A 27,554-nucleotide genomic window follows, 5' to 3' on the forward strand; every position below is an offset into this window, starting at 1 on the left:
AAACTTTTCCTCTGCTCCGCTCGCGTTCACGTCATGTTTCTGCCGCTCGCTCTCTGTGCTTGTGCAACTACACACGCACATTTACACACACTTACACACACACACACTGTCTTATTCCTTAACGGAGCAACGCTACTCTAGTACCTTTCATGTAGATATCCTTTGAAGAACGAAGAGAGGGAGGATGACTAAAGAAAATCCACAATAACATAGAGTGTTATTGTGCTCGCACAGTGGGTGAGTGACAATCATTAGTAGCCCGTTGGTATTAATGATCACCTGAAATTTTAGCGGCAGTGCGCCGCTGCCAAATGAATATAAGGGAAACACTGCCATACCATTGCACATCATGGGTACCCATGTAGTCATTGCGCCCACTCTGCCCACATTAATCTTTCCACCAGAATTCCTTTTGCCAACGATTCAACCCTCCTTAGATAATCATGACCTGGATGACTGAGAATCATTCACATCTTCTATGTTATGCTCCTTTACAAATAAACAATATGAAAATAAATAACTATTAATGCAAGCTTAAGAGTTCTCCCCTGTTTACCTGCAGTCATGGTAAATCCAGTATGATGTTTGTTTAGCCAGAAACAAACTGATGTATCTGTATCTGAATGGAGAGTTAGCATAACTGGGCGATACAGAATCAATATTATCAAAACCATTTATCAGCTGACACAGTTGTGGTCATAGTGATGTGAGCCACCTTGAAACTGTATGTATTCATAATCTTAACATTGTTAATATTAGTACAGGAAATTTTGTGCAAAATGGCACATTATTGTGCTTTAATTCTGTTGATATCACCCAGTTCAGACAACAACCAATTTAATATTTACCAACCAATTTATGATTGTAGAATTCTGCTGTATAACGTGCTTCATAAAATGGGACAAAGCTGTTTTATTTCTGTCACTCAGTTACATCCTTCAACTTGGCTTCAGAGCAGTTTTATTACATTCATGACACAGGAAATAATGTTAGAGTGATGCTTCTCATGAGGACAGCGTGAGGGAGATACAGAATGGATAAAGAGTCTATTTGGTTGCTTCACACTCACAAGCTGCTGCTCATATCTGATATATTCTAGAGAAAAACACACATCTGATATTAACATGAACCTCCAGTGCTGTAGATAAGAAATGACCAGAAGAGTGTTGATATGAAAAGTCAGCACATATGTAGCAAATATATTTATTTGTAAACATTTCGGTCACAGTTTGACTTTAAATCAGATGCAGGTTGTGCAGCTGTTTACCTGGTTTACATGTTGCCATGACAACTTCAGCCGGCTGGATTCATTGTGTGGTGCTCTGACATGAAGACATTTGGAGATATATTAAATATTAATAAATTAATTGTCTACATAATGTAAGAAAGAACTTTGAACTTCAGAATAGTGACATAACTTTTGATCTCTAAGTTGCCAAGAGCTGAGAGAAAGGCTTCAACTTGTTATAAAATGCTACTAAATGCAAGAAGTGATTAATGTGAGAATCTAAAGAAATGTAATGAAAATAAAGTGACCCTAATATATAATCTTTGTCACTGAATTGTTATCTGTCCATCTAAATCTTAAAGACCATGGAGGAGGGACTGGGCTTTCCTACTCTGAGGACACCCAAACTGTGTCTCCTAAACCATAAAACAATTTCAAGAAATGAATAAAAGGCAGTTTCAAGTGTTAAGTCTGGGTATAATCTCAACATTGAGACTCCTCCTGAGGCATTGGAAAAGCCCTAAAGCTCCCACTTTCATTGAATGGGTGAATTTTTAAACTAAATCAGTGTTCTATGAAATGATGTTAACCAGAAGATTAGAAATATATGACACAGATAGAAATGAAACATTGGAAAATGTCCTTGTTTTTCTTATAGGCTCTTAAGTTTGTTTTTTTTTTAAATCTATTTTTCATGTTTATTTTGTCTTTGTTTTTTGTTGGTTTTTTTTTAACTGTATTGTGTTAATGTTGTTTGTGAAGAATTGTGCTCTAGTGTTTCATTTCTGTTGGTATGTGTTTAAATTATAAATAAACTGGTGGAAAAATTGTGTGGTGCTCTATAGTTGTTTGCATTTGCACATTAGGTTTTTTTTTTTTTACATTACATTGTGTTTGCAGCCGTCACACATTATAATTATAACTGGATCTATGAAAAAACAATTTCCTACTCTCTTTGTTGATAGAGGTGTGCAGTGTCGAGATGCATTCAAGTTTTCTCCATAGTGTTGAAGTTCTTTGTCACTTTTTGCATCAGTGACACAGTAACCCCTGGTGCAGCAACTCACTCTGTAGTATTATCATAGTAACACAAAATAAATCAAAAACATGAGTTTGCAGGTTGCATTTATAATGTCGTTTACTTCATTATATTAACACAAAACTGTGATGATTCTCAGGCAAGTTATGGAGTCATAAGGAGCACTTTTTCCCTGATTTCTAAGTGGATTTATGGACTTTTATTTGTGATGGACGTCAGAAATAATAATATCGAAAGATAAACAGCTGTTTGACATTTTGCTTCATAAACCAAAATAACATATCAGTGAGTAGGGACTGTAATGGAGTATGAGGGCTGCTGTGTGGTTTGTCAATGCTGCTGATTTTCTCTTGCAGGGGCTGGGCCTTATTTGTATTTTTACATCTTGTTTTACAATACGTTTATTTAACTATTCCATGTTAAAACAGCTTGACATCTATTTTTGTCCCAGTCTAGGACCGAGAATGTGACAGGAAATAGAAGGGGTTTTTTATTCACATGGTATCAGATGTGTTGCAGCTACTTCCTTGATGCTCAATGCTCCCCGACGCACAGAGAAACAAACAAACAAACAGAGAGCAGATTCAGTTAATTCAAGTTCTTTCACCTCTCAGCATGTCTACACACACCCAGGCACCAGATTTGAGTTTGACTGTGAGATACAGCAGAGGAGGAAAAAATAACGGAGGAGAAAAAGAGGAAAGTCAGGTGGAGATCTACGAGGATGTAGACACTTTGGGACGCAGTCATATTGATCTTGTGTCCCGTAAAGTCGGTAAGAACAAAATAACTAAATATTACACAAAGAAGATGTTTTTTGCGTATCTGATTAAATCCTGAATGATGAATGTTTATTCCATTTAACTTAAGGATAACTAAGGATAAAATATCATCAGTCTCTGTAACATTAACAAACATTTACAGACTTGACATGTTGAGATTTAATTTTCTGCCACTTTAGTTAAAATGTCACAGCTGGATAAAATGATTTATAATTCTAAAACGCAATTTCAAATGTGCTTCATGAAAATACATTAATATACTTTGTCTCTGTAGGACCACACACTCAAAATGATCTTCCAGCTGTCAAAAGAAGCCGTGTCAGAGCTGCTGTAATGATTCTGGGAGCTTTGTATCTTCTGATAGTGGCTGGATCCTTCATACGCTGTGAGGATTTGCTTTTTATTCTATAATAACATATTGGTCTTTATTTTGTGCTCTGACAGTTTGGTATTTTCTTGACTCTGAAATCTGTTTTGCCTGTCTGTGTGGTGTTTTGGTGCCCCAGTAAAGTGTTGCACTGGTGTGATTGAAACAGGGCTCTATGAGCTCTTCTGTGTTTTGTTATTTAGATTTACCTGCCAGATTTGTAGAGATTAATGCCAATATACATTATTTCATCAGTGTCATGTCACTTTTGGCCAGTGATCAGCTGAGGTCTTTCCCAGTCTTGTTTATTACTGAGCCCCCCAGGGGTCACCAAATAGACTCCAAAACAGGGGAATTTTAGTTTCAAAGATTCAAGTTTAAAACAACGCAAGTAGATAAAAAGATTTATGTTGTTAATATGCTTTTTGATTTGTTTCTGACTAGATATTTTAGCCACGTTGGAAAAACAGAATTTGATGACAGAACGTGAGCAGCTCAGTATCAGCCTCACCCAGTCGCACAACAGACACACCAATCTGACTGAAGAGAAAGACGAGCTACAGACCAGATATGACATCCTGAACAAAAACTACAGCCTGTTACAGGACGAACTGGATAAACTGAGGACCATGTATAGAGGTGCAACTTGCCTGAAATATGCGGATCCAACAGAATCAAGAGTAGACACTCGGCCCACTCTGCCCCCGTCCACCTTTCCACCAGAATTCTTTTTCTTCTCGGGTGATCATGACCTGGATGACTGAGAATCATTCATCTCTAAGCTAAGCCTATGTGAGCTAGTTCAGACAGTCAACTAGTTAGAGCATAAATGTCAAATGTCACTGCTGTACATACTCTACATTCACATAAAAATGAATCCCAAGTCAATGGAATTAGAGCTTCAATCCATTGACCATCAATTGGTCTCTCCAGACCTATGGTGTGAATATTTTACTGTATTTAACATGAGCATGAAAATTAGCTTCAAGCTAGTATAATACATCAGAGGTTGCATTTATGTTATGCTCCTTTACAAATAAACAATATGAAAATAAATAACTATTAATGCAAGCTTAAGAGTTCTCCTCTGTTTACCTGCAGTCATGGTAAATTCAGTATAATGTTTGTTTAGCCAGAAACAAACTGATGTATCTGTATCTGAATGGAGAGTTAGCATAACTGGGCGATACAGAATCAATATTATCAAAACCATTAATCAGCTGACACTTTTGTGGTCATAGTGATGTGAGCTACCTTGAAACTGTATGTATTCATAACCTTAACATTGTTAATATTAATACAGGAAATTTTGTGCCAAAATGGCACATTATTGTGCTTTAATTCTGTTGATATCACCCAGTTCTGGCAACAACCAATTGAATATTTACCAACCAATTTATGATTGTAGAATTCTGCTGTATAACGTGCTTCATAAAATGGGACAAAGCTGTTTTATTTCTGTCACTCAGTTACATCCTTCAACTTGGCTTCAGAGCAGTTTTATTACATTCATGACACAGGAAATAATGTTAGAGTGATGCTTCTCATGAGGACAGCGTGAGGGAGATACAGAATGGATAAAGAGTCTATTTGGTTGCTTCACACTCGCAAGCTGCTGCTCATATCTGATATATTCTAGAGAAAAACACACATCTGATATTAACATGAACCTCCAGTGCTGTAGATAAGAAACGACCAGAAGAGTGTTGATATGAAAAGTCAGCACATATGTAGCAAATACATTTATTTGTGAACATTTCGGTCACAGTTTGACTTTAAATCAGATGCAGGTTGTGCAGCTGTTTACCTGGTTTTACATGTAGCCATGACAACTTCAGCAGGGTGGATTCATTGTGTGGTGCTCTGACATGAAGACATTTGGAGATATATTAAATATTAATAAATTAATTGTCTACATAATGTAAGAAAGAACTTGGAACTTCAGAATAGTGACATAACTTTTGATCTCTTTAAGTTGTCAAGAGCTGAGAGAAAGGCTTCAACTTGTTATAAAATGCTACTAAATGCAAGAAGTGATACATGTGAGAATCTAAAGAAATGTAATGAAATAAAGTGACCCTAATATATAATCTTTGTCACTGAATTGTTATCTGTCCATCTAAATCTTAAAGACCATGGAGGAGGGACTGGGCTTTCCTACTCTGAGGACACCCAAACTGTGTCTCCTAAACCATAAAACAATTTCAAGAAATGAATAAAAGGCAGTTTCAAGTGTTAAGTCTAGGTATAATCTCAACATTAAGACTCATCCTGAGGCATTGGAAAAGCCCTAAAGCTCCCACTTTCATTGAATGGATGAATTTTTAAACTAAATCAGCGTTCTATGAAATGATCTTAACTAGAAGATTAGAAATATATGACACAGATAGAAATGAAACATTGGAAAATGTCCTTGTTTTTCTTATAGGCTCTTAAGTTTTTTATCTCTTTTTCAAGTTTATTTTGTCTTTGTTTTTTGTTGTTGTTTTTTTTTCTGTATTGTGTTAATGTTGTTTATGAAGAATTGTGCTCTAGTGTTTCATTTCTGTTGGTATATGTTTAAAATATAAATAAACTGGTGGAAAAATTGTGTGGTGCTCTGAAGTTGTTTGCATTTGCACATTAGGGTTTTTTTTTACATTACATTGTGTTTGCAGCCGTCACACATTATAATTATAACTGGATCTATGAAAAAACTATTTCCTACTCTCTTTGTTGATAGAGGTGTGCAGTGTCGAGATGCATTCAAGTTTTCTTCGTAGTGTTGAAGTTTGTCATTTTTTGAGTCATTGACACAATAACCCCTGGTGCAGTGACTCACTCTATAATATTATAATAGTATATTTAACTTCTCATCCAGAGCACTGGCATGGATGTCTTCATTGTTATCTAATAGGATACAATGTGTTAAAGTTGGTGACACTCTATTACATGAAGTGCACAATGGGTGTTCCACAAGGGTCAGTGTTAGGTCCCCTGTTATTTAGCCTATATATTAATGATCTTTCTCAACAGTTTCATGATGAAGAACTACAAATGTATGCAGATGACATTGTTGTGTACACACATGCAAAAACAGTCGAGTTAGCTGCTGCTAAGCTAACAATTGCATTGGAAAGGATCACACATTGGCTTGATCAATCATGTTTGAGTCTAAATGTTGACAAGACAAAAGGTATGTTTTTCTCTAAAACTATGGTACAACCTCATAACACTGATATTCTCATCAAAGGTGAAAATACACAGTCATTGATTTTAAATGTCTTGGTGTGACAGTGGATCCAAATTTGAACTTTAAGAAACATGTTAAAAAAACGGTTAAAACCATAAAGTACAACTTAGCAAATTTTAGACATATCAGAAACTGTCTCTCTTTGGACGCAGCCAAGATACTTATGCATGCTATGATTCTTTCCCATATGTCTTATTGCATCACATGTTGGGGGCAGGCTGGAGAAACAGCCATAAGAGTCCTTACACAAACAATCTCTAAAAACTCCGGACAAAAAAACAATGCATTTCCATCACTGTAGGGTACTGGAGAAATACAATTTACTGAGCTTTGAGAATTTTAGATTATTATTAAATTTGTGCCTAGTTTATAAAATTTTAAATGCTTTGGCCCCTCCTCCACTACCTGACTTTAATTTGACAAGTTTACATTATCAATTTCTAGATGACATTGTGGATGTGTGTGATGTGCTGTTGTGTGTAACTTTGTATTTTGTATTATGTGTCTTGTGTGTTTTTTGCTTTGTACTGTTTGTTATTGTGCTGTATATGTACATGGTCCTAATAAATACAATACAAAACAGTAATACAAAATAAATCAATAACATGAGTTTGCAGGTTCCATTTATTATTTTGTTTACTTCATTATATTAACACAAAACTGTGATAATTCTCAGGCAAATTATGGAGTCATAAGGAGCACTTTTTCCCTGATTTCTAAGTGGATTTATGGACTTTTATTTGTGATGGACGTCAGAAATAATAATATCGAAAGATAAACAGCTGTTTGACATTTTGCTTCATAAACCAAAATAACATATCAGTGAGTAGGGACTGTAATGGAGTATGAGGGCTGCTGTGTGGTTTGTCAATGCTGCTGATTTTCTCTTGCAGGGGCTGGGCCTTATTTGTATTTTTACATCTTGTTTTACAATACGTTTATTTAACTATTCCATGTTAAAACAGCTTGACATCTATTTTTGTCCCAGTCTAGGACCGAGAATGTGACAGGAAATAGAAGGGGTTTTTTATTCACATGGTATCAGATGTGTTGCAGCTACTTCCTTGATGCTCAATGCTCCCCGACGCACAGAGAAACAAACAAACAAACAGAGAGCAGATTCAGTTAATTCAAGTTCTTTCACCTCTCAGCATGCCTACACACACCCAGGCACCAGATTTGAGTTTGACTGTGAGATACAGCAGAGGAGGAAAAAATAACGGAGGAGAAAAAGAGGAAAGTCAGGTGGAGATCTACGAGGATGTAGACACTTTGGGACGCAGTCATATTGATCTTGTGTCCCGTAAAGTCGGTAAGAACAAAATAACTAAATATTACACAAAGAAGATGTTTTTTGCGTATCTGATTAAATCCTGAATGATGAATGTTTATTGCTGGATAAAATGATTTATAATTCTAAAACGCAATTTCAAAAGTGCTTCATGAAAATACATTAATATACTTTGTCTCTGTAGGACCACACACTCAAAATGATCTTCCAGCTGTCAAAAGAAGCCGTGTCAGAGCCGTTGTAATGATTCTGGGAGCTTTGTATCTTCTGATAGTGGCCGGATCCTTCATACGCTGTGAGGATTTGCTTTTATTCTATAATAACATATTGGTCTTTATTTTGTGCTCTGACAGTTTGGTATTTTCTTGACTCTGAAATCTGTTTTGTCTGTCTGTGTGGTGTTTTGGTGCCCCAGTAAAGTGTTGCACTGGTGTGATTGAAACAGGGCTCTATGAGCTCTTCTGTGTTTTGTTATTTAGATTTACCTGCCTGATTTGTAGAGCTTAATGCCAATTTACATTATTTCATCAGTGTCATGTCACTTTTGCCCAGTGATCAGCTGAGGTCTTTCCCATTCATGTTTATTACTGAGCCCCCTGGGGGTCACCAAATAGACTCCAAAACAGGGGAATTCTAGTTTCAAAGATTCAAGTTTAAAACAAAGCAAGTAGATAAAAAGATTTAAGTTGTCAATCTGCTTTTTGATTTGTTTCTGACTAGATATTTTAGCCACGTTGGAAAAACAGAATTTGATGACCGAAATTGAGCAGCTCAATATCAGCCTCACCCAGTCGCACAACAGAAACACCAATCTGACTGAAGAGAAAGACGAGCTACAGACCAGATATGACATCCTGAACAAAAACTGCAACCTGTTACAGGACGAACTGGATAAATTGAGGACTAAGTTTGAGAATTGCATAGAAATTGCGCAGGTGGGTCCTGAACCACTAGTAGTCATTGCACCCACTCTGCCCACATTAATCTTTCCACCAGAATTCTTTTTGCCAACGATTCAACCCTCCTTAGATAATCATGACCCGGATGACTGAGAATCATTCAATTCTTCTATAAAAACTTTAGACTTTATATACTTGTCTTATACTTTGTCTACTGAGCTGTTATTTTGTTATTTTAACTCTTCTGCACTAATGAAGCTACGTCTATGTGAACTAGTTCACACAGTCAACTTGAGTCTACATCACTCTAACATGGTTTACTCTTCACTTCTGTGTAGGTGACTGACGAGGTTAGAGCATAAATGTCATGTCACTGATGTACATATTCTACATTCACATAAAAATGAATCCCAAGTCAATGGATTTCTAAGTTATAGCTTCAATCCATTGAAAAAGGTCTCTCCAGGCTGATGGTGTGAATATTTTACTGTATTGAACATGAGCATGAAAATTAGCTTCAAGCTAGTATAATACATCAGAAGTTGCATTTATGTTATGCTCCTTTACAAATAAACAATATGAAAATAAATAACTATTAATGCAAGCTTAAGAGTTCTGCCCTGTTTACCTGCAGTCATGGTAAATTCAGTATAATGTTTGTTTAGCCAGAAACAAACTGATGTATCTGTATCTAAATGGAGAGTTAGCATAACTGGGTGATACAGCATCAATATTATCAAAACCATTAATCAGCTGACACAGTTGTGGTCATAGTGATGTGAGCCACCTTGAAACTGTATGTATTCATAACCTTAATATTGTTAATATTAATACAGGAAATTTTGTGCAAAATGGCACATTATTGTGCTTTAATTCTGTTGATATTGCCCAGTTCTGGCAACAACCAATTGAATATTTACCAACCAATTTATGATTGTAGAATTCTGCTGTATAACGTGCTTCATAAAATGGGACAAAGCTGTTTTATTTCTGTCACTCAGTTACATCCTTCAACTTGGCTTCAGAGCAGTTTTATTACATTCATGACACAGGAAATAATGTTAGAGTGATGCTTCTCATGAGGACAGCGTGAGGGAGATACAGAATGGATAAAGAGTCTATTTGGTTGATTCACACTCACAAGCTGCTGCTCATATCTGATATATTCTAGAGAAAAACACACATCTGATATTAACATGAACCTCCAGTGCTGTAGATAAGAAATGACCAGAAGAGTGTTGATATGAAAAGTCAGCACATATGTAGCAAATACATTTATTTGTGAACACTTTGGTCACAGTTTGACTTTAAATCAGATGCAGGTTGCGCAGCTGTTTACCTGGTTTACATGTTGCCATGACAACTTCAGCCGGGTGGATTCATTGTGTGGTGCTCTGACATGAAGACATTTGGAGATATATTAAATATTAATAAATTAATTGTCTACATAATGTAAGAAAGAACTTGGAACTTCAGAATAGTGACATAACTTTTGATCTCTTTAAGTTGTCAAGAGCTGAGAGAAAGGCTTCAACTTGTTATAAAATGCTACTAAGTGCAAGAAGTGATACATGTGAGAATCTAAAGAAATGTAATGAAATAAAGTGACCCTAGTATATAATCTTTGTCACTGAATTGTTATCTGTCCATCTAAATCTTAAAGACCATGGAGGAGGGACTGGGCTTTCCTACTCTGAGGACACCCAAACTGTGTCTCCTAAACCATAAAACAATTTCAAGAAATGAATAAAAGGCAGTTTCAAGTGTTAAGTCTGGGTATAATCACAACATTGAGACTCATCCTGAGGCATTGGAAAAGCCCTAAAGCTCCCACTTTCATTGAATGGATGAATTTTTAAACTAAATCAATGTTCTATGAAATGATGTTAACCAGAAGATTAGAAATATATGACACAGATAGAAATGAAACATTGGAAAATGTCCTTGTTTTTCTTATAGGCTCTTAAGTTTTTTTTAATCTATTTTTCATGTTTATTTTGTCTTTGTTTTTTGTTGGTTTTTTTTTTAACTGTATTGTGTTAATGATGTTTGTGAAGAATTGTGCTCTAGTGTTTCATTTCTGTTGGTATGTGTTTAAAATATAAATAAACTGGTGGAAAAATTGTGTGGTGCTCTGAAGTTGTTTGCATTTGCACATTAGGTTTTTTTTTTACATTACATTGTGTTTGCAGCCGTCACACATCATAATTATAACTGGATCTATGAAAAAACAATTTCCTACTCTCTTTGTTGATAGAGGTGTGCAGTGTCGAGATGCATTCAAGTTTTCTCCATAGTGTTGAAGTTCTTTGTCAATTTTTGTGTCATTGACATAGTAACCCCTGGTGCAGCGACTCACTCTGTAGTATTATAATAGTAATACAAAATAAATCAATAACATGAGTTTGCAGGTTGCATTTATTATGTCGTTTACTTCATTGTATTAACAGAAACTGTGATGATTCCCAGGCAAGTTATGGAGTCATAAGGAGCACTTTTTCCCTGATTTCTAAGACAAACAGCTGGCCTTATTTGTATTATTTTTACTAATTTATTCTACATTTTTTGAAGTATTCCATATTAAAACAGCTTGTCTTCTGTTTTTGTATCAGTCTAAGACCCAGACTGTGATGTGAGACAGAAGGTTGTTGTTTTTTCACACGGTAACAAATGTGTTGCGTGTGTATCTGTATTTGTGGTTTGTCATGCAGCTACTTCCTTGATGCTCCATGTTTAAAAGCTGCCTGACGCACAGAGAAACAAACAAACAAAGAGCAGATTCAGTTAATTCAAGTTCTTTCACCTCTCAGCATGTCTACACACACCCAGGCACCAGATTTGAGTTTGACTGTGAGATACAGCAGAGGAGGGAAAAATAACGGAGGAGAAAAAGAGGAAAGTCAGGTGGAGATCTACGAGGATGTAAACACTTTGGGACGCAGTCATATTGATCTTGCATCCCGTAAAGTTGGTAAGAACAAAATAACTAAATATTATACAAAGAAGATGTTTTTTGCATATCTGATTAAATCCTGAATGATGAATGTTTATTCCATTTAACTTTTGTACAAGAGGATAAAATATCATCAGTCTCTGTAACATTAGCAAACATTTACAGACTTGACATGTTGAGATTTAATTTTCTGCCACTTTAGTTAAAATGTCACAGCTGGATAAAATGATCCATAATTCCAAAAAACAACTTCAAATGTGCTTCATGAAAATACATTAATATACTTTGTCTCTGTAGGACCACACACTCAAAATGATCTTCCAGCTGTCAAAGGAAACCGTGTCAGATCTGCTGTAATGATTCTGGGAGCTTTGTATCTTCTGATAGTGGCTGGATCCTACATACGCTGTGAGGATTTGCTTTTTATTCTATAATAACATATTGGTCTTTATTTTGTGCTCTGACAGTTTGGTATTTTCTTGACTCTGAAATCTGTTTTGTCTGTCTGTGTGGTGTTTTGAAAATTTAGTGTTGAAGTTATTAGTCATTATTTGCATCAGTGACACAGTAACCCCTGGTGAAGCGACTCACTCTGTAGTATTATAATAGTAAATTTAACTTCTCATCCAGAGCACTGGCATGGATGTCTTCATAGTTATCTATCTGCGTTTCACTGGTCTGATTGAAACAGGGCTCTATGAGCTCTTCTGTGTTTTGTTATTTAGATTTACCTGCCAGATTTGTAGAGTTTAATGCCAATTTACATTATTTCATCATCAGTGTCATGTCACTTTTGGCCAGTGATCAGCTGAGGTCTTTCCCAGTCTTGTTTATTACTGAGCCCCCCAGGGGTCACCAAATAGACTCCAAAACAGGGGAATTTTAGTTTCAAAGATTCAAGTTTAAAACAACGCAAGTAGATAAAAAGATTTATGTTGTTAATCTGCTTTTTGATTTGTTTCTGACTAGATATTTTAGCCACGTTGGAAAAACAGAATTTGATGACAGAACCTGAGCAGCTCAATATCAGCCTCACCCAGTCACACAACGGAAACACCAATCTGATTGAAGAGGGAGACGAGCTACAGACCAGATATGACATCCTGAGCAAAAACTACAAAGTGTTACAGGATGAAGTGGATAAATGGAGGAGTATGTATCAAAATATGTGTTGCCCTACCTATTACTTTATTGAGATTAGCCATAACAGGTCGGCCTGCGACCTGCAAACGTCAATGGAAAGGCCCTAAAGTTCCCACTGACATTGAAAGGATGAATTTGTTAACTAAATCAGCATAAATTCTTAATTTTTTTCTCCTTTTATTGCGTATTTTGTCTTTGAGTTGTTGTTTTTTTTAACTGTATCGTGTTAATGTTGTTTGTGAAGAATTGTGTTCTAGTGTTTCATTCATGTTAGAAATAATGTGTGGTTTTTTACCTTACACTGTGTTTGCAACCGTTAAAAACGTAAAACTTTATCATAAGACACCGGTGAAACATCACAGAGCATTACAACATTATTCAAGCATTTGTTTTCTGTAACCTTTTTATGAAACACTGTGTTCTCTGTTTTGTTGTGTATCATGAAGACACATCTTGACTTACCTTGACACACATGTATCGTGTTACTGAGCTTGTTCTTAACGCTGAGTCGTGGCTTACACAGCACAAAATGTAATAAAGCAGATGCCTAAAACATGATATTAATAACAAAATCTATTACTGTCCTTGTTTTGCTTCTGTGTGAATGTGAGTGTGTGTGAGTGTGTTTGCTTACAGCCGGGCTGCCATGTGTATCAGTATATATATATATATAATACCACTGTACAGAATTACAGTGGTGTTTAAAAACAGTACTATATTTGTCTTTGAAATATTCACACTCTCAGTCTCTTTAACATGTGCATGGACGTGAGTGTGATCAGAGCGGCTCACAGTGAAACTTACCTGAATCAATAAAGGTTAAAAAAAAAAGACTAAAAGACTTCACAGCAGCTGCTTGAGGTTTGACCCACAAACAAAGCAACAGGTGCAGAGTGTAGCTGTAAGACATTTGTTTGTGGTATCAGGAACACGACTTACCACCGGGCCCGGCTCTCCACGATCACCTCTGGCTCCTCTGATTCCTGGGCCTCCCTGTTTGAAACACAAACAGCAGCAGGTGTTTGGAGGCTCGCGATCAACACATTTAAATCAACAACGTCTCCATATCGTGTGAGTGTCTGCGCAGATCGACGGCGAGTCATACCCCCCCCCCCCCCCCCCCCACAAAGCTGACAGACAAACTGAGAGATGAGAAATTTGAGTTTTAATCTGGCAAACTGAAAAGTGAAATGAAAACTGTGCTGGAGTGAAGTTGAATGACTAAAACTATACATGAAGTTTTTGCCTGCATGCATGAATATGTGGTATATGTGTGTTTCTGCTTTGGGGTAGAGCAGCTGAGATGACAACAGCTGGTCCACCTTAAGGTCAGTCCACCTTACGCGAGCCTGGGCAGGTTAGACTAACCCACTTTACTTCTCCAGCAGTTGGGGAAACAACAGATGAGACTATAAACCTTTATAGTCAAACTATTATTATAGTTTAGCCAAAACTGAGTGAAGTGAGTTGATCTCCTGTCAACTATGTTCTCTTGCAGAAAGAAACAACAACTATGCCCGGGAGCATAAAACCCAGATGAAAACACATTTAAAATAAACATTTAAGACTTGAGTATTTGGAGGAGGGAGGAGAAAACCAATAATTCAGCTTACTCGTATACCTTATATATATATTTTCAATCTGATCTAAATGTGGCATCATTGTAAGGTAAAACGTATCAGACAGGACGTCCTCAGTGACTGATAAGAGTGTATGTGTGTGTGTTTGTGTGTGTGTGTGTGTGTGTGTGGCTCACTGGTGGTCCAGCAGGGCCGGCGGGACCTTTGCTATCCTGGGTGCAGGTGCAGGCTTTGGGCAGCGCCGGGCAGTCTACCTCTTTCCTCTGGATGATCACAGCACGGTGAGGATGACAAAAAAAATAAAGAGACGGCGGTGACATGACATGATAAAATAATAAAAAAAAATGAAGCAAGCAAAGTGGGAGTGTGACACATCGGTCCTGACAGTTTATCAACAGGAAACTGGAGAAAAAGTGAGACAAAGACAAACTGTGAGCTCACCAGACCAGGAAGTTCGCAGCACTTGTCTCTGTTTGCCCACGAAGTACTGCAGACGATGTCAAAGATCTGGAGCTGAAACTGAAGAAGAAGAAAACACGAAGAACTCGTTTAAATGACACTAAGGTAATGTAAAAACACACAACCAGTTTCTGCTGTCGTCACCAGGTTGAATATAAAATGGTCATACAGGTCAGAGAATGATGGAAAAGCAGTAGTGTCAATAAGGGCAACAATTACTTTGTTTTTCAGTACTTTCCAGCTGTATATGATATTAATTCCTGGTAATAATTTAAAGTAATTAATTAAAATGTATCAATCAACATGAGCTGGATTCAGATGAGTAGCAGAAAATTGATGGATTGATTAAGAAATTACAAAAGTTCATTTAAGTTTTTGATTGTGCATAGTGAGTGTTTGCTGCAGGTCTGATGCTGCTGACTGAAACTCTGAGACTAAAAAGGATTAAACAGCTTCCTGCAGCACAATCATATAATCAAAGCTTCTGCAAATAAAACTTAAGGGAACTTAATTCAATGCCTTTTAAGGCTTTTTAAGACCTGCAGATATCCTGAAGCTTTATCACCTAGAAGTTTTATCGTATATATATATATATGTTTCCACAAGGCACAAAAATGGTTCAATCATTTAATGAAGTGGTGCAAAATAAGTGTTTTTGCATTTGTATGGGCAGAAACTTCTCTTCAGTCCAGCATATTTCACTGAGATTGTCTTTTATTCTCTTGTGTCTTTCCTGCTGCTCTCTTGCTGTTGATGTGTGTAACTTTTGCCATTGTGTTTATCTATGTTAAGTGTCTTTGAGTGCCTTTTAATTTAAATAAAATGAACATTATTAATGATAAGATTATTATTTACTTGTTAAATCTTGTAAATAATTTATAACTATCTGCTGTCTGTAGGCGCATAAACTAAAACATTTTAGTTGAATATAAAGATTTGACTGAATATTAACCCTCCCTTCACCTCCTTCTTGTCACAATATCAACATCTGTAATTTTTAATTATTAGATTAAAACAAACATGAAGTTATTACTCTACATGCATGCAGACACTTCCTCTGTGGGCTCCATTATGGCATCTAAAGTTGGACGTGTAAAACAAATGTGATGGGAATCATCAGGGAACGTTTAAGTCAAAATACGCCAGGAATTTGAAGTGGTATTGTTATTTCACACGGCAGGATTAAAATCACTGACAATCTCTGCAACGGCTACAAATCACTGCATGTCTCCAGGCATTTTAGCACCTCGCAAATAAGGCTTTTAATCATAATCCTCTCTCATACAAAAAAGTGATTACCTCGGGTTTACAGCTTTCCTTTGAACCTTTTTTGCACAGGTCTGTGTTTTTCAGTTTGTCTAATTAGGCGTGGTGAATTCTGAGGTACTAAATTAGAGTATTAGTCAGGGCCAACATGTGAGTCATCGGGTTTAAGACGCAGTGGGAGATTCCAAGCTTCACGTTGCATCGCAGAAATATTCAAAGACGCAAACTAGAAAGAAGAAATTCAGCTGCTCCTGGAGGCCAATGTACAAAAACTGTTCATCCTTCAAGAGAGAGCTAAACTTGTTCCTCCTTTCTCCTTTTTTTCTCTGGTTCAGGAACCTTGTTGTACTGTGACGGCGCCTTGTTAACGTGCGTGTGATAAATGGTGAAGATTAAAAAGAAAAGATTAACAGCTGGGTAACGACCTCAGGCGGGTATCAAGCCTCAGATCTGCAGTTTGTTTTTCCTTTCTAAAAAAACCACCAGCGTGGCGGCTCAGTTTTGGGCACCGAACGCGACTGTGTGGCTGGTGGAGGAAATATTGAAAATTACAGCGGTGGGGATTATCTGACACGTAAGTGGAATTCTTGAGCTTCAGAGTGGAGTCAATGTCAAGGGTTTTGTCTTCAAAGGGAGATCAAAACAATCAGACACAACGTCTGCTTCTGCTGTTTCTGGAGGAGAAGAGCTGGAAATTGATTTGTTTGCATTCATAAAGCTGCTCAAGGAAAACGGCTTTGAAGAAATTATTTAATCACAGATGAAACCGGCATAAGATCAAATATTATAAATTGAACTGTAATTCATTTAACTTGCTACTGTTGCTACTTTTTTTTTTTTTTTTTGAGAGAATATTAATGTGATCAAACTCATCAGAAAGAAAATGTCTAGAAAGAAGACGGTCTGTCTGTTTTATCTGTGTGAGATCAGTGCAGCAGATATTTTTGGTCGACATGCTGAAAGTGACCCAGGATGGAGCTTTTAATCACCCTTCTCTCAGGCAGACATTAGTGCCTGTTCATCTCACTATAGCCCCTTTGATACATGAACCCCTTTATGTTAATCTGATTTAATTTAACATGTCGGATCTTACGTCTGAAAAAGCGCCCGAGTCGCTTTTATTCAAAAGTCACGAAAGCTATCAGACGAGGTCAGACCTGAAACGTTTCTGAAAGACTTTGAAGTCTGAGCTGAACGCTGTCAGATGAACATAAAGACGTCTGAAAAGGTTTTATGCTTTGAACGTCAACTTGCGGAGACTTGAAACCTGCTTGACACACAATAGGTGATCAGTCAAAGTAGTTTTTTATTGCTTTTGTCTTTATATTTAAGTTACTGTCATGCAGCGGCAAGCAGAGTGCAGTTTTTAATTTGACTCTTGTTTGTTCGTGGAGTGATGGTAATCTAACAGCCACGTTACCCAGTGGTCAAAAGAAGAAGGTAAACAATCAATAAACATGAACATTAGAAGGATTATCATGTTTCTCAACGATCTAAACAGGCCTCTCTATAAACTCTTTACTTCTTTTCAGTGTCACAGAGTTCTGACTGTGTGAATGCGTAGTTGTGTAGGATCTCACCGGTGCTGAGTTGTCCTTGTTCCCTCTGGAGCGGACCATCCTGCCCAGAACTTCCAGTCCGTCTGTGGTGATGTTTCCCGCTGCGTTGATGGTTTTCTCCGTCACCAGCTTGCAGTCGATCACCACTTTGGCGCTGGTCTTGCTGATGGCGATGTGAAGCTGCGTGAAAGAAGATAAACGACACGTTCACTCTCTCACTTCTTTAAAAGTGCTTCAAATGCTGAACATGGTGAAGACTGAATTATTAGAAATTAATTAATTGAGTCAATGGAATGACAGTTGATTTCAGGTTATTAATAATAATAATAACAACAATAATAACTTTATTTATAGAGCACTAATGAACAAAACACACAACAAAAGCACACATATAAATAATCAACACATTTTTAAATTATATCGTTAACAGAAACACAATGATGCCCACAGGAGGAAGGTAAAGAAAGGAGGGCAATGGAGAAACTAAAACCATGAGAACCAAAAGATAAAAGATGATAAAGGATGATAAGAGACAACATCACACAAAAGGTTTTGAAAGAGATTTGGCTGCTGGTCAAAGTAAACACCATGAAGACAGTAGTTTTTATCATCACTCATTGACTCCTTCCTTTATTTTAGCCTTTGGGGACTCTGTAGGTGTTAGTTGTATGTGGAAGAACAGCGCCCTCTACCTGTGTGTTACTGTAAGGTAACCAAGCAGGTTTCCCTCCAAATCCAACCAGGTGACTCAGACAGTAAAACACAGAGAGGAGGCTGATAATTGGTTAATGGGCTGCATTTATCCTTACGAAAAAAACATGTGATAACTCACATGTGTTTTAACATGTGAAATATTCAGGGGCACATGTGGTTTTTGGACGTTTCACATGTGAAGCATTCAAGGCACATGTGGCAACAGTCACAATGGATTTATGAATGTTTATCCAGACTTCATCACATGTGATACAGTCTGGATAAACATAAAACACAAATCAACTGAGAACATTAAGTCCCTTAACAACGATAACATTAAGTAAACAACAGGTATAACATTTCAAGGATACAACATTGCCAGATGTAACCGAGTCACTGACTCAGTGGCAACATTATACTTCCTAAAGCATTCTGAAGGACTGTATTTGCTAAACTCAGAGAATGAAAGAATAACAAGGAGTGACATAATCCATTAATACTGCTTCAACATTGTTTTTATATCCCTTAAACACTGACACTCTCCTCTCTCTTCATTCATATACAGATATTTAATGTTCTCAAAACGTGTGGACATTCAGGCAAAAAACACCCCCAAAAACATTTAAAATTGCATAGAGCATTTATTTATTTATAAAACTGCCATAGAACATGCAAAATAATGGCATTGTAGTAAAACAATATCCTTAGATTAAAACTGTAAAATATAAAACTGTAACTCCCTCCGGCATTCATGTAGTCACTCCTCTTCATGCCTGATGGGGGACAGAGAAAAGAAAATATTGCAACCGCTTTTTAATACTGTACACTTGAGTGACCCTTCTCACCAGGCGAATCAATGTTTGTACACTGTTTTATTTTGGGTCCTCATGAACTTGTTAAAACTAATTAGGCTTTAAAGGATTAATCTATATTTTTTACTGTCAACAAATCCCATGAAAAGAACATAATGAAAAAATATAAAAATGTGTTAGTCCGTCTTTTAATACTTTTCCACTGCAGTTTTTAGCAAACACTGAGTGTTGAGTGTGTGTGAGCCACTTCATAATCAAGAGTTTGGAGCCGTTTCTAAACAAAGTAACGTGACCAAACTCTTCATGATGAAGGAACATGTCACATAGTGCAGCGGTGTGACTCACTGACGTGTTTTTAATAGTTTTTGGAACAACAACGGAGGAATAAGATATATCAGGCTTTGATACACACACAATACTTGTTAGTAGATCACTTCATTGTTGGTTTTGGGATGTGCTCCTCAATCCTTGCTTGAACCGGACTCTAGGTGGACGCCATCTGCCTTGACCGGTTGAGTTGAGACGTTATTATATTTATATACTCAAAAGAAAGAAGAGAGAGAGAGAGAGAGAGAGAGAGAGAGAGAGAGAGAGAGAGAGTATACTGAAGTGGAAGAAATCATTTCTACTGCTGGATAACAGGTAGGGTAAGTTAAAAAAATACCTTTTGATTTTCCTCCTGAGGTTCTTCAACGGTACTTACAATCTGTACGTTAATGATAACGTTGTGCGAATCACGTAGTAACGTTAAGTTAACGTCGACGTAACGTTACACTAATAAATTCACAGATAAAGCTATGCAACGAATGATTTCACTGAACAAGTAATTACACGTGGCAAAAAACAAAAAACAAAAGTACAAATTTATGTACTTATAAAAGCATACGACTTAACGTTACAACTCTTAGCATCTAACTAGCTAGCTAGCATGGTGCCAAAGTAACGTTAGCGTTAAACTAGTTTTAAGTTAACGGTTACTCATCACTCACTGCCAGTAACTTACCGTTGCTGAGTATTTTCGCCATCCTTTCCATGTCGGCTTACCGGCGGAGCTGTGCTCCAGCAGCCCTACCATGCCAGGGTCATTCAGCATTTTCTTCTTTGATACACATTTTTCTTTAAATACACTAATTTGGTCGTCGTCGACCCTTTAAATCACCGCATCCCGATCCATTTCTCTGCCTCCGTCTGTGACGTTTATCTGCTTCCAACGGTCAAAGATGACGATGCATTCAAGTGCACCATCCAAGATTCGTCTTCATCAAAAGCTTATCTCACGTTTACTTACAGAGGATAATAAACGTGTTACGTAAAGTAATTTTTTGGTGCAGATTTTACTAACTTAATACGGATTAAATGAAATGAATTAATGAAATGAAAAAAATAGGTCAGACATGTAATTGATCAAATAATAAACTACAGAATATATAAACGGTATTACGAAAATAAACCTACCCTATTGCTCCACAGTGAACATCAGAAACGGACATGGGATACGTTATTTACAGCCTATAAATGCGACATCTCACATATTAGTGTAATACATAAAGTAATATATATGTCTTTTTGAGACCGTTGTTGTTCACGTTTATGATCATTTATGTATTACACTCGATAATTGTAATATTTCCGTGAGGTCGCGAAGGCAGCATGGGGAACCCAGAGTGTATGGGCGGGAAGCGCGAGCTCAATACTTTTATTAATACACTCAATACACTTAGGTGGTGGTAGCAAAATGTCCAGGAAGAGAACATTTTACAAAGAGTACCTTTTCAATCCAAAAATCTAAATTCCTCTTGAAACTTGAAACATGTTTTTAATAACATGCTAAATCATGTCACATGTGAAATGTCTCAGTTTATATGGAAGGAAAAGCTCTTGAGTTTACATGTGAAATCAATCTGTGCTATGTGTCAGTTCACATATAAAAGTTTGCATTCAAAACATGTCTTTTATCACATGTGAAATCACAACATCACATGTGAATGTTTCATTTCACACATGACTTTACCCCTTTCACATGTTAAGTTTGCATCCACATATAAAACTAAAAACTTTTTTTTCACATCTGAATTTTAAGATACACATGTGAATTCCAAATGTGAAATGTTTCACTTCACATAGGACATTATCTTTTTCACATATAAAGTTTGCATTCACATGGAAAGCTAAAAACATGTTGTCTTTTTTTCACATGTGTAAGATACACGTGATTTCCAAATGTGAATTTTAAGTTCACATGTGAAATCACAACATCACATGTGAAATGTCTCAGTTCACATGTGAAAGACTTAATTTCACATGCCTTCAGGAGCAGTTTGGGGTTCAGTATGTTGCTCGAAGACACTTTGACATGCTGACTGGAGGAGCTGCTCTACCTCTGAGCCAATAAACTGACTTCATTCAATATTTATCAGGGGCAACACACATCAGTTAACATCAATATGATGTAAATGTGTCAGATTTAATCTGCAGGCAAAAAGATGACATACACAAAGCTGACAAAACAACATCACAGCACATATAGAAGATAAAGCATAAATGAATGGAAACATTAAAGATCCCCTCCAGACATGATGTGATATATATAAAAACACTCTGCTTGGAATAGTAATATGTTTAATGTGTTTACTTCATTAAGAATCTTAAAATTACATTAAACATCTAGAATCAATGAATATGCAAATGTTGTTTATTTTCTAAAAGTTTTCCTGTTGGACACCAGATGTCTCCTCCTTCACTATAAAGTCCATCCTCAGTGTTTGTGCACTGGAGGCTTCAGGTTTCCACATCAAACTTGTGTAAGTTGCATACTGGACCATTTTAACTCCAGACTAGTTGTGATGTCACAGATCCTGCTTGTGAAAACAGCCTTCAAGTGTCAAATCCTCCATTTACATCATTCTGCACAATCAAGCTTTAACATCCAAGTGGAGCAACAATAAGAAAAACACGTTTTTGACTTGAGGGGATTTTAAATAACTAACAGATACAGAATCAGAACGTTCATCTTATTTATTTGCTTCCAGCAGTTATTTAATGTCTGAAGTTAATGCGTTGATAATAAGTGGGTGTTAAAATGCTTCATATTTATTATGTATATTTGGTTCCAGTTGAGTGCTGTAACAGTTTGTCATGTTTTAATAATGTGGTAAACAAATAGTCTGGTAAAGGACTTAAATAAACATTAATTTATAAGGAGACTGCTCAATAGTTGATGGTGACACAACTCTGTTTGCTAGAAACTGTGTTCATATGTTACTTAACTGTTTTGCCAATTACATTGTATTAACAAACATAATCGCTACCTGGATTATATTGAGAGGCAAATTTTTTTAGATTAAAGGAAGAACAACAGTTATGTAACACAAGAGAGTGAGCCTCACATCCTGAGTCCTGTGTGTGTTAAGGTTTAGTTAACAAAAGCACTTTGGTTAAAGTTAATGAAAGATGACGGTTTCAGTTAAACATTAATGAACAAGTTGTCTCGTGCTTCAAGTCACTGCAGACTTTTTCTGTATTAAACCTTAACCAAGCGCTGCCAGTATCTAAACGTAACTATATGAAAGTTTAATATTACTGTAGTTACTTTTTACTGATCAATCAGTCTTAACATTTTCTCATTATATTATTAGAGAAGATAATTCGGCTTTACGTTTCCTGCAAAACATATTTGCTGGTGCAGATGATATGCAATGACAATAAATGTAATTCCTAGGAGACAGGGTTGTATGAAATTAATTAATTAAAAAATCATTTCAAAACATGTCTAATTAATAAGAAAGAAGGCTTGAATTTTGTTTTCACAGCAAAACGCACGGTGGAAACATGCTCGCAATCACATACTGTACAAACCCCACATAGACAATCTGAACTAATAATACTTTTATCTTTTTCATATTAATTAAAAGCAAATAAATTAGAAATGCTGTATCCAAGTGAGGCTTTACTGAGGCTTATTCAGCAAAAAACAAACAAACCAAAAACCTGATTTTGCTTCCAGTATCAAAGTTCCCTCAAAAAAACAAAGCCTCATATTTCAAACAAATGTTTTCACAGGATTATGATAAAGCACATTTATAACAACCTGCAATGAAGCTGGAAACCAGCAGAGTGACGAAGCTATTTACAGTCACACATCATGGACGGTAAAGTGTTGGACTGTGTGGTGGATGAAGAGGCTCCTCGACACCACCGACCCTCCTCTCCTGTAACTGTAACACCATCAGTGATTCTGTTCTACTAGAAGCTGTACGGACTCGTTCACACACATACCTGAACTCTATGAACCCTCCTCTATAAACACACCACTGTGGAGAAAAAAGAGTTTTTAACAGCAAACAACTGATCCTCCAGTTTGTTTGTTTCCTGGATGGCTGCTATACTACAAAAAATATCAAATTGAACGTGAGTAAAAAATAATTTAAAACTCAAAAATGAACTGAAAAATATACAAGAGTGCCATATTCTATTACTACACTCTCCACTTGTCTCTTGTCACTCATCAGGATTTCTCTTTTGCTGTCACTTTTTTCAGTTTGGCTGCTTAATTTTTTTGTTTTGTAGCACATTTTTTTTGTACTTTCGGACCCCCGACCTTTCCCTCTAAAACTAACTGGTGAGAGCTTTGTGTCAGAACTGAAAAAGTTCAGCTGCAAAACTATTGAAAAGTGACAGAAAAAGAGAAATTCTGATCAGTGAAAGACAAGTTTACTTGATTTTTCAGAGATTTTGTTCAATTATTATGAAACAAATGAAATATACTAAAATAAAGAAACTAAACTGTATGAGTTGTTTTAATACCTTAGCTTGTCTGTGTGTGTTTCTCTAAATTCTATTTCTTTATTTCTCTCACTTATTTAAATTTAAAATGTTCTATGTTTTTGTCCTGGCAAAGAGAACATTAAAAAAACACACACAGCTGTGAGGAAACCTAAAAAATGTCATTTGGATTCTATAAACTGAAGTTGGCAAAGTCAGAAATCTTTTTTTCTTGACACCAAAAGAAGAAAAAAGACTCACTGTGTTAATATCAGAGGAAATAAATGCAGCATATTATTCTAAAGTATGTATTCATGTGGCGTTTATACTCTTTATTTGATAGTTATGATCTATTACAATCATTACTTTCCAAGAAATCAAACACAAAACACACAAATATACATAAATAAAAAATATGAATAAATAAAGCTTTTAAAAAAGTAATAAAGGTTGGATTTGACTTAGGAACTCTCTCAATTATACTACGGAATTTCATAGATTTAATTGACTGGGTTCTTCCATTTACCAGTTTGTAATGGTTCGATATGACTGGTTTCATTATTATCAGCCAGCAGCAGTTCATTCACTGTGGAGGGAAGACGTTACTTTTACTGTTTACTGTTCAGCCTCCACAGATGATTATTATCTACAAAATTACACAGTTTTACAAACAGAAGGATGCAGACTGTTAATAACCTGCAGCAGAGAAAATCACCTCCATCATCTGTCTGTCTGTTTTTATATCAAACTAAACTTAAAAGACATTATTTGAATAATCATTTACAGACAAAGTACCTGAGTGTAATTGTAATTTGTATATTTTACAGATTGCTTGTTATATACAGTAATTATAAAATAAACTGCAGTATTGGTTGCATTAACAGCAGTATTTAGGGAGTATTAGTAGTACATGCAGTCAGAGTTGTTGTGTTGTAATGAGGTATTTTGCTGCATGTTATGTATTAAAGGTGCTGCATCAATACGTTATTATTATTATTAGAAGTAGTAGTAGCAGTAGTAGTAGTAGAAGTATGAGTTGTAGTTGTAGTAGCTTCCTCTTCACTGTTTCTGTCCTCAGAGTTAAAGGCTCAACAGCTTCTCCTGCTGGCTGCAGAGGTAACATGTTTACTCCAAGGATGACTGAGAAAAGTTTTATTTTTTAATAGCTTATTCCCCCAAAATGAACTTTATTTACACTAATTATCATTATTAGTCATCAGTATTAGTTGTAAGGAGAGTAATAGTAGTTTAACAGCTACAGACACAGCAGTTGTTTTCAGGTCAGGAGTCATTATGTTTGAGAAACAACAGAAACTAGTTTGTGTTTGAACATATTTTTATAAACTGCAGACAGTCTGATGTTAAAATGTGCTCTTGTATCCTGTCAATCATGTCATTGTTTTAACTGCTTTTGAAGTTAAAACAACTGTGATTTGATTTTTTTTTTGTGAGAATATTTCAGGTATTCAACAGAATTGTAAACTCTTGTAAATAATTCAGGGATTTGGTTGAAATCGATTTAATAACTGTGATAAACAGTTGAGATGTTGATGTGACGATACCGAGTACCGATCCAATACCAGTGTGTTCAAAAAAAGTATAATAATATATAAATAAATATCTAATATATATATTATATGAACTAAATCCTTGCATACTGCACACATCACTCTTTTACTGGTGTAAAATGTTGCCAAATTGCTGACATTTTGCTGGCTCTGACTAATGTTACTCTAAATTACTAGAAATCATTTCTTCTTCGCTGTTTTATAACATTTGTTGTCAGTGGCAGCACAGCGTAACTTGATGTGTAGGCTGCTGTTTTACAGCAGTGAAGAAAAACTGATTCCTGGAAAGCAGCCGTTTTATCCAGTAGAAACTACTTGAAAGTTGATTGTTTTGCACTGTTGACCTGTTGTATTTCCCCTGTCACCCAATGGAAACGCACAGGACAAATGTAAGTTTGCTGACATGTGCTTGAAGTTACAGAAGTCGCTTGCTGTTTATGGATATTGGCTACTTGTGTAGTAAAAAATCTGTTAAACTGCATACAGGTGTACAGGATGCTGCTGGGAAGCAGCATTACATGATACTGGATCAGTGCATAGACTCACATACTCACCAAAATCTGATCCAGCATTTTAGGCTGTATCGGAGGTATTTCTGATACTGGTATCAATATCAGAACAACTCTAATCACTAGGGTTTTAGATGTCTGAGGTCTGCAGTGAGAAGACAGTTAGGATCAAAGTTTTATACTAAAATATCTGAAAGTTTAAAGCTTAAATATCTGGACAGTCAGCTGTAAAGCTGTGATCACAGAGTCCTGTATCTGCTGCCTGTCCACTCCAGTGTGTATAAATCCATACTTATAAACACAACGCCATCCTTTGCAGAAGCCTCTCCGACCTGCATTAGCGCTGCAGAGCTGTAATATAAATCCTGTTGAGGGTGTGAAAGCGTGAAGCAGCATCAGATTTAAAAACCTCGCTAAAGGATATTTCTACGCTCTTGTCATATTTCCAAGATATCAGCTTTTCAGGAATAAGGAAACCAGAAACATTCAGAGTTGAACTGAAGCATGTGAAAAGGTTACAAAAAACTTTTGTAACTCACAGGAGACAATTTAATCTTTTAAAATATGTTAAGATATTAAAAACCCAAATAGTGATGTCCTCTGTCCTCTGATCAAACAGACACAAATATCATACGGACTCTTCAGGGAGGCACTGCGGGTGCTGGTCCTCTAGGATTATCATATCCAGCATGCACACACACACACACACACACACACACACACACACACACATTGAGCTGGCAGAACAAAAGGTGAGAAGGTAAGCGGGATAAGCTCTGCTGACAGCGAGCAGACAGAAGTGACTGCGGATCAGTCAGTGAGTCCCTGAGCACTGACACACAACAAGACTGTGAGCAGGTTCAGACTCAGGGCACAACTCAACTTCAGTCAGCCTGTCAAGACTCCAACCACTGTGTCAGTGCTCAGCCGGGGTTTAGATAAGAGAGGAATGAGCGCGAGGAAGGATGGAGGAGGAGGAGAGGAAAGACGGAACGAAGGAAGGGCAACTTCCATCCCTACAATACAGTCGAAGAATGGGGGTCAGCTTTCAGTTACTCTGGTACCAAACTGTGTTCTGTTTTTAAAGGACGGGTTCACGATTGTTCAAGTGTGTGTTAAAACAACAGTGAAAGAGGTTTTCCTCGCTGTTATCATTCCTCCTGTTCATACTGGATATTAAAAGATCCTTCAAATGTGCTTTCACAGTGTGTCCACACTTGTATAAGTTTTATACTGGATCATAATTGGCTCCAAACTAGTTGTGAATCATCATGAGATTTCATGTGAGCACAGAGAAACTTTCCCCCTTTCAGCACAACTCTGCACAAACATCATTGTGCACAGAGAAACACATGAAACACATCATTGAGTGTAGAGAGAAGTTAGTGTCAGTAAGAGGTTGATAGTGACCTC

At 36.5% G+C, this 27,554-nt stretch overlaps 1 protein-coding gene across 9 annotated transcripts in view; it reads right to left on the reverse strand.

Moving 5' to 3' along the window:
* LOC122970550 (collagen alpha-1(XIV) chain) overlaps positions 1–27,554 on the reverse strand; it is a 220,665-nt gene that overhangs the window by 41,570 nt on the left and 151,541 nt on the right. For all 9 annotated transcript variants that reach the window (XM_044336720.1, XM_044336719.1, XM_044336726.1 and 6 more), the window contains 4 exons: positions 17,820–17,978; positions 14,956–15,033; positions 14,691–14,777; positions 13,874–13,927 (listed from right to left, as the gene is read on the reverse strand). In XM_044336720.1, the coding sequence (XP_044192655.1) occupies positions 13,874–13,927; positions 14,691–14,777; positions 14,956–15,033; positions 17,820–17,978 (378 nt within the window). The remainder of the gene's footprint in view (positions 1–13,873; positions 13,928–14,690; positions 14,778–14,955; positions 15,034–17,819; positions 17,979–27,554) is intronic.

This window comes from Thunnus albacares, chromosome 19 (genome assembly GCF_914725855.1).
Source record: "Thunnus albacares chromosome 19, fThuAlb1.1, whole genome shotgun sequence".
In the NCBI taxonomy this organism is placed as follows: Eukaryota; Metazoa; Chordata; class Actinopteri; order Scombriformes; family Scombridae; genus Thunnus; species Thunnus albacares.